At 40.2% G+C, this 14,831-nt stretch overlaps 1 protein-coding gene across 2 annotated transcripts in view; it reads right to left on the minus strand.

The window, feature by feature from the left end:
* LOC126188845 (rRNA methyltransferase 3, mitochondrial) overlaps window positions 1-14,831 on the minus strand; it is a 62,881-nt gene that overhangs the window by 28,354 nt on the left and 19,696 nt on the right. Inside the window, exon 2 of one of the 2 annotated variants that reach the window (XM_049930480.1) lies at window positions 2,502-2,739. In XM_049930480.1, the coding sequence (XP_049786437.1) occupies window positions 2,502-2,736 (235 nt within the window). In that variant the 5' untranslated portion in view covers window positions 2,737-2,739. Of the gene's footprint in view, window positions 1-2,501; window positions 2,744-14,831 lie in introns of both variants that reach the window. The other variant, XM_049930469.1, reaches the window with a different exon arrangement.

Genomic DNA, 14,831 nt, shown 5'->3' on the forward strand with positions numbered 1-14,831 from the left:
TAGAAATCCTCGGGTAACAGAAGAGATACTGGATTTAATTGATGAAAGGAGAAAATACAAAAAGGCAGGAAATGAAGCAGGCAAAAAGGAATACAAACGTCTCAAAAATGAGATCAACAGGAAGTGCAAAATGGCTAAGCAGGGATGGCTAGAGGACAAATGTAAGGATGTAGAGGCACATATCAGTAGGGGTAAGATAGATACTGCATACAGGAAAATTAACGAGACCTTTGGAGAAAAGTGAACCACTTGTATGAATATCAAAAGCTCAGATGGAAACCCAGTTCTAAGCAATGAAGGGAAGGCAGAAAGGTGGAAGGTGGCAGGGGTAAAATACAGGGAGCAAAAGGCTATTTACAATTTGTACAGAAACCAGATGGCAGTTACAAGAGTCGAGGGGCACGAAAGGAAAGCAGTGGTTGGGAAGGGAGTGAAACAGGGTTGTAGCCTCTCCCCGATGTTATTCAATCTGTATATTGAGCAAGCAGTAAAGGAAACAAAAGAAAAATTCAGAGTAGGCATTAAAATCCATGGAGAGAAGAAATAAAAACCTTGACGTTCGCTGAGGACATTGTAATTCTGTCAGAGACAGCAAAGGACCTGGAAGAGCAGCTGAATGGAATGGACAGTGTCTTGAAAGGAGTATATAAGTTGAACATCAACAAAAGCAAAATGAGGATAATGGAATGTAGTAGAATTAAATCTGGTAATGCTGAGGGTATTAGATTAGGAAATGATACGCTTAAATTAGTAAAAGAGGTTTGCTATTTGGGGAGTAAAATAACTGATGATGGTCGAAGTAGAGAGGATACAAAATGTAGACTGGCAATGGCAAGGTAAGCATTTCTGAAGAAGGGAAATTCATTAACATCGAGTATAGATTTAAGTGTCAGGAAGTCTTTTCTGAAAGTATTTGTATGGAGTGTAGCCATGTATGGAAGTGAAATGTGGACAACAAATAGTTTAGACAAAAAGAGAATACAAGCTTTCGAAATGTGGTGCTACAGAAGAATGATGAAGATTAGATGGGTAGATCACATAACTAACGAGGAGGTATTCAATAGAATTGGGGAGAAGAGGAGCTTGTGGCACAACTTGAGTAGAAGGAGGGATCGGTTGGTAGGACATATTCTGAGGCATAAAGGGGTCACCAATTTAGTATTGGAGGGCAGCGTGGAGGGTAAAAATCGTAGTGGGAGACCAAGAGATGAATACACTGAACAGATTCAGAAGGATGTAGGCTGCAGTAGGTACTGATGAAGAAGCTTGCACAGGATAGAGTTGCATGGAGAACTGCAACAAACCAGTCTCTGGATTGAAAACCACAACAACAACAACAACAACAACAACAACAACGCAAACATTAAAAACATGAAACATTTTTAGATCCTTCTTGAAATGATAAATAGTAAATAACAAGTATTTGTTGGTGACTGGATCTGAACTGGCAAACAGTAGTACACCAGCCTGGTTCGCTAAGCGCTCCTCCACTTTACATTCAGCAGAACTCACGGCAACATGACCAGTTTATGGCCACAACCTGGGACATCATCCTAAATGAATTCTTGCAGTAAGAGGTCATGTACTTAATCTGTGGTACGAAGTTCTTCTCAGGCACATTAATCACTCTTGATGTTGCAGTTTTCAATGTTTGTTTGCAGTGTAATTCCTTATTTTCTGTATGTCCTGACAAAAGGATTCTTGTATATTTAAAAAAGGGTAACATGTATATTCACTGATTAAGGAGTACTGCCAGAAGAGCCTCCAATCCGACATTTATTTCAATACAGAAAATTATTAATAGCTTCTTTTAAAGGGACTTTTCTTTGTTTTGGTGACCATCTTCCAGGACTACTTATTATAATGATTTAAGCAATGGAAATTTCAGTTTAGAATATCAACAGTCAGGAAAAGATAGACTTCTACTTACCATACAGATGACTTTTTAAATTGCAGATGAGCACAAATAAAAAAATTCTTGCACATTATCTTTCAGCCATAGCATTCATCAGAAAAAGAAACAGGAACGCCCACACATTCATCCACACAAGCAAGCACACCTCACACATGCTTGAATGTCACCTCCAAGAGCTCGGTCCGGAGTGCAACTGTCATGTCACAGTTGCACTCTGGTCCGAGCTGCCATGGTCATGTGTACGTGAGGTATGCTTGCTTTTGTGAATGAATGTGTGTGTGTGTGTGTGTGTGTGTGTGTGTGTGTGTGTGTGTGTGTGTGTGTCTTTCTTTTTCTGATGAGGCCTGTAGTCGAAAGATAATGTGCAAGAGTCTTTTAACTGTGCCTGCCTGCAACTTAATGTATCATTTATTGTAATGATTTGATGAAGATGATCTATATACAGCTGTCTGTGGATATTTAACATAAGCTATCATCATTATCTAGTCTAATAAACACCAAGAAAATTGTGTGCATGAAACTCTAACACACATACTATCACATCTTAAATGTCTCAAAAGATTTTGTAAAGAGTAATACAACTCACCTATAACGCCCTGAGAAGTTGCAACATCTGTCCACAGAGACAGTTGTTTATATGGAACTCTGTGGAACTCAATATGGTTTTGACCTGTACAGATGCTCTTAATATCCTGCTGCCTGCTGAAGAAAATCATTTTTGGAGTTGCTCCAGCATCTATGAAATCTTGTATCAATCGTTTTCCTTCAACAGCCACAAGATTATGCTTCTCTCTCATTTTCTTTGATTTTGTTAGGAGCATTATCTTTCTGAAAGAAAGTGTTCAATCAACATATTTGCAAACCGAAAAAAGGAATATATGTTGTATAAAAAGGAAAATTATCTTTAAAAAACTATAAAATTACAGAGACACAGATTAAATGACCAGGACTTACCTTCAGGAGATGAAGTTCCAATGCTGCTAATATACACATTTAGAAATGAAATAGCTACTCCTAGCTTTAGGAACCATTAGCACCTTCCCAAAGGAGAAAAGAGGCATGGGTTGGAGAAGAACAGAAAGGAGGGACAGGCCATTCAGATCCCAGGATGAGGGACCCATCTGTTGCGAAGATGAGGAAAATCCCTACATACTAAGAACTGCATCTTTGTGGGAATTAACAGAACTGATCAGACATAAATACTATACAACAGCTGCTAGTACCTAAATGACAACAAACATGAAAGGACAGCATTGTGGGAAACAAATATGGATGGGCTGCAGCCAAAACCACCCCGTCAGCATGGTGAGTCTGTGTGTGAAATCATATGCATTATGATACTTCACAAGTCACACAATGGTTCACATCTGTTAAACGGATACACAGCCTTTAGACTTAGGGTTCTCCTTGCACTTGATCAGAATGTCAACTGGTTATTTTGATTCCAAGATCTGAATCTTCCAAGTGATCAGGCTTGGCTGAAACTGTTACGAGCATAGCTTCGTTGAGAAGACTTACAACTGTTCACACGCCTCATCAAACTCTTCAGACCCAGGCAAGCTAGAGTATCATGAGTACATTTTTTCAGTGGCCCTACAGCCACACTCATGTTCTTGGAACACTTGTATTCCAGCCCGAGAGAAAAAGTATTGACAGTAGAGGACTGAGAGAACTCAGGCAACAGCTTTAGGTCACAGGGTATGGCTATCCTATGTTTGACTAAATCAACAACGATATGGACCTTATAAGCCTTGCTGTTTCTACTACTTTCTATTTAGTAACAACACATTGCAGAAGTTTAGTGTCTAAAGACAGGTTAACAGAATCTGAAGAAGAATTGAAAAACGTCAAACTGGGTATAGCAGTATTATCAGAAGCAGTTTTAAAAAAAATGATGAGGAAAAATAGAATTAAAATCAGAACATCAGCTTCATAACAGTTAACAGTGCAGTAAGGAAATTCAAGTGTAGATTTTATGATAACTAAGAAAATTAAAAACAATATTCTACATACTGGAGGAATCTCAGACAGAAAAGCAAGGTGTATTTTAAAAATGAACAAAATAAATTGATAGAAAAAAAAATTACAACTCCAAGAAGGAGTTGTGTTACATAAATGAAAGTGGGTAGGGGTGTTTCTACATCTCAAAGACGGTGTCTATTCAAATTTCATGCCAGTCACATAAGAGTGGCACTAATATTGCCACTATGAGAATGCAGATCAGGTTTGCTTTAAATACATGCTGCACAGTCACAGTGACGAAGCAAGGTGGGATAATTTTACTTCCCCTCGTTTTTCCATCTGCCTCTGTAAAATTCATTCTTTCATGTCTGACTAATTATGATTGACATACATGAGTATAATCTGCATTTTCACAAAAGAGAAAGGTTGGCCCTCATTTTTAAAGAATATAACACCAGATCTAATTTTGTGCTTAGTTTATGTATGTAACTGATTTTATAATTTAGTTTGACTATTCCTAGTTAGTATCTTTTGTTATAGGGTGAAATCAATAATTGTTTTGTAACTTAAATTCTGTTGTTGACTTGCAAACAAATATGAATTCTGTATTAATTATTAACATTTGGAAGACGAAATACTAGTAATCTTAAAGTATCTATTTGGCTCTCTTCGAAAACATGTTGATGATATATGTTAATTTCATGATTTAAACAAATAATTCGGCCAAACCCTTGTAGTAGAGGAAATTGTTAAAAAGAACCAGTTTTTCAATGTATTCCGTTAATTTAATGAGTTAAGTTTTAATTGTAATTTCTATAAATTTAACTTCGAACAATGTGTAGTTTCAGCACCTATTATTGTGAGGATATATAAGGGCGAGATTTTTGGTCCTGAGACAGTCAGTCCATGGCTGAGTTTCATATGAGAAACCTGTGCTGGTTAGAACAACAGCAATGCTTCAACTTAACTGTGAAATAAGTGTTATACAATTAGGCCGTGTATTAAAACAACAACTGTGTCTCTCCATACGTACCATTCTACTCTTCAAGAACTGTTAACTTTGTGGTTAGGTTTCTCCTGCTCATAGATGTTTAATAGTAAACTATTGTAGCAGTATGTGGATTTTCACCTGAAAACTATTAGTGAGGCTTATCGAAAGTTAAAACAGTAGTGCATTGGCCATATATAACTGTGTATTGTTGGAACGTTGAGAACGGTGAAAGTAAAGTACTGTGAAAGGTAAATGTGCACCTGTCAGCTGCATCATTTAAAGTAGTCAGTGTTGCACTTCTGCAACCCATTTTTCAGCCGGTGTAGCAATGCAGTACATCATCACCGAGGACAACAAGCGAAGAAACAAAGGAGGCAGACCGTTACATCGTAAGCAATAGTTACCTTTGAGATTGGATGTGGTGAGTTGATGTTTGTCCAGAATGCCTTTAAAGCAACAAAGATGCCATTATTAACACCTCACAGAGTTTGAACAAGGTTGTGTAATAGGGCTATGAGCACCTGGATGTTCCTTATCAAAACTGCATGAAGACTTGGCTGAACTGTAGCCACTGTGTGTAATTGCTGGCAGCCTTGGACACAAGAATGTATAGTTGCAAGAAGACTGGGCTTCAGACGGCCACATTGGCCTACCAAGAGGAAAGATTGCAGTATTCAGCGTATGGCTCTGGCACTTTGTACTGCATCTGAAGAACAGCTCCAAGCCAGACACCCTGTAGCATGCATTCCACTGACCCCTAAATATCACCATTTGTGCCTTCAGTGTGTCACGCAAGAGCTCATTGAAAGCAAGAGTGTTGGTCTGTTGTGTTTTCTACTGAATGCGGTTCTGCATCGGTGCCAATGATGGCCAAGTGTTGATTAGAAGAAGGCCAGTTAGGGTCCTGCAACCAACCTGTCTGCGTGCTACACACACACTGGACCTACACCTGGAGTTATGTCTGGGGTGTGATTTCATACAACAACAGGAGAACTCTCGTGGTTATCCCATGCACCATGACCGCAAATTTGTACATGAATCTGGTGATTCAACCTGTTGTGCTGCCATTCCTAAACAGTATTCCAGGGGGTGTTTTCCAACATGATAATATTCGCCCACATACTGCTGTTGGAACCCTACATGTCAACACGTTACTGTGGCCTGCTCGATCACCAGACCTCTGTCTCCAATCGAGCACATTTGGGACATCATCAGACGACAACTCCAGCATAATCCACAAACAGCATTAATCATCCCTGTACTGACCAACCAAGTGCAACAGGCATTGAACTCTATCCCACAAACTAACATCCAGTAACCGTACAACACAATGCATTCGCATTTGCATGCTTGCATTCAATATTCTGCCAGTTACACGTGTTATTAATGTACCAACATTTCACACTTGCAACAGTCTATCTCATGCTTACATTAATCTGTGATCTTGCAATGTCAATCACTTAAATATTACCTACACAAATGTATCACCAAAACTTCGCTGCTATACATTAATTATTTTTGGTGGTGCGATTTTTTTGCCATAAGTGTATAATCCACAAAACTATAAAAAGTGTCTGCACTAACAAGCCCACATTATGACAAGAAGTTACAAGATTTCCACAAAGAGTTATAGAAACTGATAAATAATACACGTCTCACTACTCAGTGCAGACAACTAAGAAAAGATCGGTTCTGTGGTGGAAAACTATGGATGCAATAGAAATGATACAGTTCATAATTGGCAGAATTTCCTTTGCAGCCAGTAAATGATAACCTACTTGTGGAAAATGCACAAGACCACTATCATATATAATCACCACATTCTACTTAACATTAGTGTGTTAACTATTGAGGAAATCATGATATGAAGAGCTAGTAATTAATTTTGTACTAACAGGAAAATAAAATTTGAGAATTTAATGAAGCCAGAAAAAATTCTTACCGGAAAATGAGAAAACATTCCAGGCAATTACAGTTTAGAGATTCATGACTATGTTTGAGGCAGTTTTGACAAAACTGATTCCTCAAATTAAAACTGCAGCATAAAAACAAAATTCACTAAGATTGAGACACACCTTTCAACTTACAAACACATTTGCTGGAAAGATAAGTAATACTGTGCACATATTTCCATCTAGCCTGACCAAGACAACTTTTCAACTGGCTGCTCAGTCTAGCCTGACCAAGACAACTTTTCAACTTGCCCCTCCATTAGCATCACAGAAATATAATACAAACAATGCACAGAAGTAAGTCTGTGATCATTCAGTCACAAAACTGTCTACAGAAACTACAGAAATTAGGAACAATGAATGGCAGTTTCCCAATGGCTCAGATTATGACACTTGCAGAAAAATCGAATTTGAAAGTAACTTAAAGAGCTGTTCTAGTCCACTAACAAATCTCTTACAATCACAGATGGTCAACATTTTGAGGGAGAAAAATGGTAGGATGAGGAGACAAATCTTGCCAATCATTGTATACCATAGTCCAATAAAATATAAATGAGTTTATGACTCATGCAAAGGAACTGAGCCCTTGAGCACAGATGATGTCAATCAGTAATTCTCCTGGAGATCCACTTCAAACAATATGACATTTCTGTACTAAGCCTTTACAGGAGGGTGATCTCAGCAGGGAGAAATGGTAGTCTGAGTGGCCATATTTCCAAAATGTTCCCTATACTTTCCTCCTAATGAAGATTTTGGTAAAAAATGCTCTGAAAGACTTCACTGTATGTTGTAACGGTGACCGGAACAGTCGCGGGGTTGAACTGACAGAAAATGTGGCAGGACCCGTGGAGCGGCCCGTGAACAACAACACAACGAGAGAGGACGGACACGACCAACGAAGGACCTTACAACAACAACAACAACAAGAATGAAATAACAGAGTCAATAAAACCTAACTAGACAACCACGTCCACTCATAAACAAAACACGAAAGTAAATACACTGTTTAAGGAGAGGCGACATGTCCTGAGACGTACGCAAGGTTAGACTGGCAGGCTGAGTGAGAGCCAGGCACTTAAGTACGCTATCGGGGACGCCACTATTGGCTGCTGCAACCACGTGGTCCACTGTGGTGCCCTCTAAATGTGGGCCAGGAGGTGCATGCCGCCACAGTATACGGTGCAATGGTGCAGAGACCTCTAGGGGTCTTCGACGTCCATGACGTCTGGTGGGGATTCAAATTCCGCGGCGCACGGTACCAGACTATACAGCTCTCTCCTTTTTGGGGACTTTAAAGACATAATATACTACAGCATTTTGTCATCACCCCTCCCCAATGTCAAGTTTTTGAGTCAGGTCATCAGAAGGTCTCTACCTTCTAAAAATAGCAAGAGCACTCACGTCATCACTGCTGCAGTATCATTCTGCATCTTCAGTCTCTTAGTATGCTGTCTCACAATCAGAGATACTACTTCCCATCTGGTACACATCTGACGAATAGAACAGTCCCCAAGAATGACTGGTGGTCAAAGCTTTCTGGACACTGTTGTTCAATTTTCTTATGACAATGACGATTGAATGGAACACATCACATCCACCATGTCCTTGATGTGTCCATTCCAGTGTAATGTAGCAACATATTACAAGTTGTCACCTTGCATTGAAAACATAACTTGCCTTGAACCCAGGAAAAGAGGAGATTTCGGTTCTCATGCTCACACGGCTGACATTGGCTGGGCCGGGCAAGTGGTATACCTGCCTAACGCTGTGTGCAATGCGCTACACATACTCTCTATGAATCTGAAGAAGTACTATTAAATATTAATCAATTTTTTTCATACTGAGTGTACAAGATTCTATGGATAACAGAACCACACCGCTAAAATTTCAAGTCAATAACTTCAATACTTTTGGAGATATAAATTTTTACCTAAAACACAGAATAACTGTGCTAGCATTGTGAAACTGAGTTAGGGATCATAATGCATTCATCTATAGTATCAATTGAAACTACAACCAAGAGGATACGTTAATATAAACTAATATTCTGCAATTTTCTTCAGTTTCATTGCCACATATTTCTGACATAATTAACAGTACATTGGAAAAATATCATTTCATTGTGTTACGGTTGTGTGACTATTTTGGAGAGATTGAGAGTGAATAGAGGACAAACGTAAAGTGAAAATGTGATATTTTATTAAAATTACATAAATGTAAGCATGAGAAAGTTGTGTACTACTGGAATTTGTGATGTATGTCCGAGTGAGCTTGATTTTGTAAAGGAACCAGAAGAGGCATTGAGTATAAAATTTATTAGTAATTTATTTTGTGGAAGGGAATCATATTTTGTTTACATTAAATTTTATCTAGTTTTGGAATTAAGAGATTTCTAGTCTAAATTGTGTGTAGTAATATGATTGGCTGACATTAGAAATACCACGAGCGTAGAAGTGCTCTAGATAATCTGATTGACTGCTTAACATATTAGCCAAAGGAATTCAGCATTTCCTGTGCATCTGAGTAGGGCTTTGTGCCTCAGATCTATGAGTTGAGATAGTCACTCAAGAGCCGTGTTCTGGTAAACACGTATGTTAAATTGCACTGATCAAATCTGTACCAAAATGAAGTAACCTGTATGTTTAGTCGGTTCTCATGTAGTTGATGAAAAAACAACTACAGTGCTGAGTATTTTGAGAAAGTTCGAGCTTTGTGAGTGATTTATTTTAGGAGATTTTGCATGTGAACATTTCAAGGTGTGTTTCGTGCAAATTATGAGACATTATGGCGAGCACTTCTGTACAAGAAGACTGCTGAATGACTGACTGTGTTAACTCACAAACAGCTGTGGGTCAGTGATTGATTAGTACATTTAAAATGTCAGGTCAGACTAAGCATCTTCTGGCTGCTTCTGGGTTTGAACTTGTTACAAAGACGGTCAGTAACACGGCATAATTAGTCATAATATTACATAAGGACTTGATAGCCATTTTCTGTGTTTTAAAGACAATAAGCCAGCTGACAGGAAATTTGACACACTTTTCAAACGAGTCATACAAGAATCCCAAACGTCCGATAGTTTAACTAACTTTCAGATGCTTCCCATGGCCTGGAGTTACGTGGCCTTAGCGTGGTAGGTATTTAGTTGAATTTTGTCAATGCTGCTTTTGTCATCTAAGCCAGTTTCTACCATCGCAGTGTGAAGGGGCAGAAAACCTGAAACCTATACAGGTAGGTGGACAGATTGTTTAAAGGATAGTGAGTGACTGACCCACCACGCCGCAGCTGGAACTTCACGTTTTTTACAGAGACAGCCTGTTCTATGGTGAAGTGAAGAGAGTTGCTCTGCAATCAGAACTACATGTGTGACTGCCAGGCTTCAATTAGCAACTGATTGTAAGGAACCTCACAATCATTCTGGGAAGGAGTGTAAAATATCACTGAGCTATTACAAAACACAAGAGATTGTGGCTTTGATGCTTAACACGAGTGGACACTATGTTATCCTGTCCCACCACATTTGGGGGATTTGAGATGCCCTGACTCCTGGAGGAATGCAGTCCTAATAATCAATCTGAAAGCAGAGAAGGACTGTACATACTCAAATGGTTATCATAGAGTTGATCTTTATAGTGACTCACAGACTCTAATGTTGTTTGTAGGCTCAAATCTATACAAATCCTTAGTCAATTTCAGTTTACATTCAGAGAGATAGTTCCACTACTGTAAAGCTGAAACTAGTCGATGTGGCTCTACAACAATCAACACATAGTGGACACCTCTTTTTAAGGTGGCTCCAACACTAGGGATTCCAGAGACATCTTACCAACTTTATTCAGTCATTCCTACCATACTGCTATTTCAGGTATCATGTTTGAGATAATAGCCACAAAAAAGACCATAAAATTGTTTCTTACTCAATAATGTGTGCTATAATTTATGTTTCATCAATCTGTGTAACTCTAACATCTACATCTACATCTACATACATACTTCACAAGGCACCATATTGAGTGAGGAGGAGGGTACCTTGTACTACTACTAATCATTTCCTTTCCCCTTCCACTCACAAACAGAGTGACAGAAAAACATATTTTTATATGTCTCCATTAGAGCCCTAATTTCTATCTTATCTTCATGGCCTTTACACGAAATGTATGTTGGCAGCAGTAGCATCATTCTGTGGTCAGCTTCAAATGCTGATTATCTAAATTTTCTCAGTAGTGTTCCTCAAAAAGAATTCTACTTTCTGATGCATCTCTGTAAACTTGCACATTGATCAACTGGTAACAAGACTAGCAGCCCTCCTCTGAATTCCTTCAATGCCTTCCTTTAATCAGAACTGGTGAGGATCCCAAACACTTGAGCAGTACCCAAGAATGGATCTCATTTACAGATGAAACACACTTTCCTAAAATTCTCCCAATAAACTAAAGTTGACCATTTGCCTCCCCTACTACTATCTTCACACATCTGTTCCATTTCATATAGCTTTACAATGTTGCACCTAGATACTTAAATAGCCTGACTGTGCCAAGAAGCACACTACTAATATTGTACATGAACATTACAGGACAGTGCTTCCTGCTCATCTGCATTAAATTACATTTTTCTACATTTAGAGCTACCTGCTATTCAACATACCAACTAGAAATTTTGTTTAAGTCATCTTGTATCCTCCTAGTCATTCAACAATGACATTTTCCCATAAAAGACAGCATCATAAGCAAACAGCCACAGATTGCTATTCATCCTGTCCATCAGATTATTTAGGTGTATATAAAGGATAATAGTGGTCCTATCACACCTCCCTGGGATACTCCTAATGTTTCCCCTTGTCTCTAATGAACATCACAATCAAGGACGATGTACTGGGTTCTATTATTTAAGAAGTCTTCTAGCCACCCACATATGATTCTACCTTTGTTAACAGCCCGCAATGGGGCATCGTGTGAAATGCTTTTTGGAAATCTAGGAATACGAAATCTGCCTGTTGCCCTTCATTGATGGTTCATAGGATATCATGTGAGAAAGGAGCAAGCTGAGTTCCACATAAGTGATGTTTTCTAAAACTGTGCTAATTTATGCACAGAAGCTTTTCTGTCTCAAGGAAATTTATTATATTAGAACAAAGAGTATGTTCAAGAATTCTGCAGCAAACCAATGTTAAGAATACTGCTCTGTAATTTCATGGGTCCGTTCTTTTGCCTTTCTTATATGCAGGAGCAGGAGCACTTGCACTTTTTTCCAGCTGCTTGGGAGATTCATGATAAATGAAAGCTAAGTAAGGGGCCCATTCAATGGATCACTCTTTGAAAAACTGAATTTGGATTCCATCCAGGCCCGGACCTGATGGCTTATTTGTTTTCAATTCTTTCAATTGCTTCTCTATGGCAGGAATGTCTATTACTATGTCTTCCATGCAAGGTGGTGATATGATGGTATGTTTGTATAATCCTCCAGAGTGAACAATTTCTTAAATTTTGAAACTTAAAACTTTAGATTTTCTTTCCATGTCTTTTACTGGCGTACCAGTCTGGTTAATGAGTAACTGGACAGAAGCCTTTGACCCACTTAGCGATTTTACATATGACCAGAATTTAGGTTCTCAGCAATATCTTTTGATAGTGTATGATGTTGGCAGTTGGTGTAAGCTTCATGCATCCACCTTCTTAAAGACGCATGAATCCCTACAAACTATTGTCTGTCACTGTTGTGCATTCTCTTTAGAACTGGGAGTCCAACAGTCTTAGATTCCTCAGCATTATTTTAATTTATTAAACCACAGCGGGTCTTTTCCACCCTTAATCCACTTAATCAGCACATACCTCTCCAGAGCATGATTCACAATCTATTTAAACTTTGTACGTAATTCCTTTGTGTCCAGCTTTCTGGAACTAAATGATGTCCATTCATTGTCTAAGTGGGGTGCTAACAATTGCTTGTCAGTTCTTTCTAGCAAAATTTCTCTCCTACACTTTTTCACTGGTATATTAACTTCAGTAAGCATTGTCACTACGATATCATTATCACTAATCCCTATATCAACACTGACACTGAGTTGATTGGTTGGGTGGAGAAGGGACCAAACTACATGGTCATCAGTCCCTGTGACCTTAAATTAACTAAAACCAATAAAATCCCACATTAGGAGAGGGAACTACAATGTCCATAAAATGATAAACTAATGACAGGGAAGTAAGGAAAATGGCGGAAGAAGAGGAGAGGGAAAGAAAGTGACTAATGACAGGGGCAGGAAGGAAGAAGCACAGGAGACAAGAGAGACGCTCAAGAAATAACAGACCCGATAAGGAAAGGAGTGGGAAGGCAGAGGGCCGGGGTGAACCACCAAGCCCAGTTGAAGCCAATCCAGTCGGAGCAAAGGGGTGAGCAAGAGGGCCTCCCATCCCCTCCACTCACCAATAAGGTGGAAGGTCCCTCCCTTAAATAAAGTGATAAAAAACCCCATCACGAATAAAATGTAAAACAAGATCCGCCACTGAGGCATTATCAGCCAACACCAGGGGTAGTGAGTCTGGAAAGCTAAAAGTCCATCGTAGGGTGGCTAAGTTGAGGCAGTCCAATAAGATGTGAGCCACAGTCAACATCGATCCACGACAGAGAGAGGGGGGGGGGGGGGGGGGGGTTCTCACGATGGAGGAGATAACTGTGAGTCAAAAGAGTATGGCTGATGCGGAGCTCGCATAGGATGACAGAGGCCTTACGAGAGGTCCGCCATGGAGTTGTAGAATCCTTAATTGCCCTGAGCTTGTTCGGCGAAGAAAGAGTGATCCATTCTGTATCCCAAATGCCCAAAACCTGACGACATAATGCCGAGAGAAGGTCTATTTCCGGAATTCCAATAGCAAGAGATGACCTGGTAGTAGGTAATTTAGCCAGTAGATTGGCAAGTTCATTGCCAGGAATCCCAACATGGCCTGAAGTCCAAATGAAAACCACTGAGCATCCACGTTGAGCGAGGAGAAAAAGGGAGTCCTAGATAGCGATGAACAATGGGTGGCGAGAGAAGCACTGGCCAATAGCGTGCAAACCGCTCAATGAGTCACTATAGATAGAGAAGGATAGCCCTGAGCAGGGGCGGATATGGTCCTGTGTGCGCAAGATGGCTACAAGTTCTGCAGTAAAAACACTACAGCCATCTGACAAGGAACGAATTTCCGTGCATCGTGCATAGGTGTAAGCAAAACCAGTGTGGCCAGCAACCATCGAGCCATCAGTATAGATCACTTCTGAACCCTGAAAAGAACTGAGGAGACAGGAGAATTGCAGGCGAAGAGCCATCAGAGGGTCACAATCCTTTGAATCAATTGAGAGATCAAGACAGAGCTGCAGCCAAGAGATGCACCACGGTGGGGTACATGCGTGAGCAGAGAAAGAGAGGTGGTAAAGGCAATTGCTGGAGCTCAGAAAAGAGTGACTGAATGCGGACAGGCATGGTAAGCCCACATCATGGCTGCCGCTGCGGCAGGGTAATCTCCATGTCTGGACAAAGAAGACCATAATTAGGGTGCTTTGGGGTGCAGCGAATGCGGAGCACATAAGCTGTTGCTGGCGCAAAACTCACAGTGGTGAAATCCCCGTCTCTGCAAGAAGGCTAAGTACGGGCTAGTCCGGAAGGCACCAGTCGCAAATCGGACCCCACAGTGGTGGATGGGGTCTAGTACCTGCGGTGTCGAAGGCGACACAGAACCATAGACAGGACTTCCACAGTCTAAACGAGACTGGACCAATGTTTGAAACAATCACAGGAGAACAGAGCCGTCTGCACCCCAGGAGGTATTGCAGAGACACCTAAGAACATTGAGATGGGACCAGCACATCCTCTTCAGCCGGCGAAGATGAGGGAGCCACGTCAACCAGGCATCAAAGACCAGTCCCAAGAAGCGATGGGTGTCCACCACCTTGAGGGGCTGGCCATCAAGGAACAGTTACAGATGGGGATGGACTGTACGGTGATGGCAGAAATGCATGACACATCTTGGCCACCAAA

Source organism: Schistocerca cancellata, chromosome 1 (genome assembly GCF_023864275.1).
Source record: "Schistocerca cancellata isolate TAMUIC-IGC-003103 chromosome 1, iqSchCanc2.1, whole genome shotgun sequence".
Lineage (NCBI taxonomy): Eukaryota > Metazoa > Arthropoda > Insecta > Orthoptera > Acrididae > Schistocerca > Schistocerca cancellata.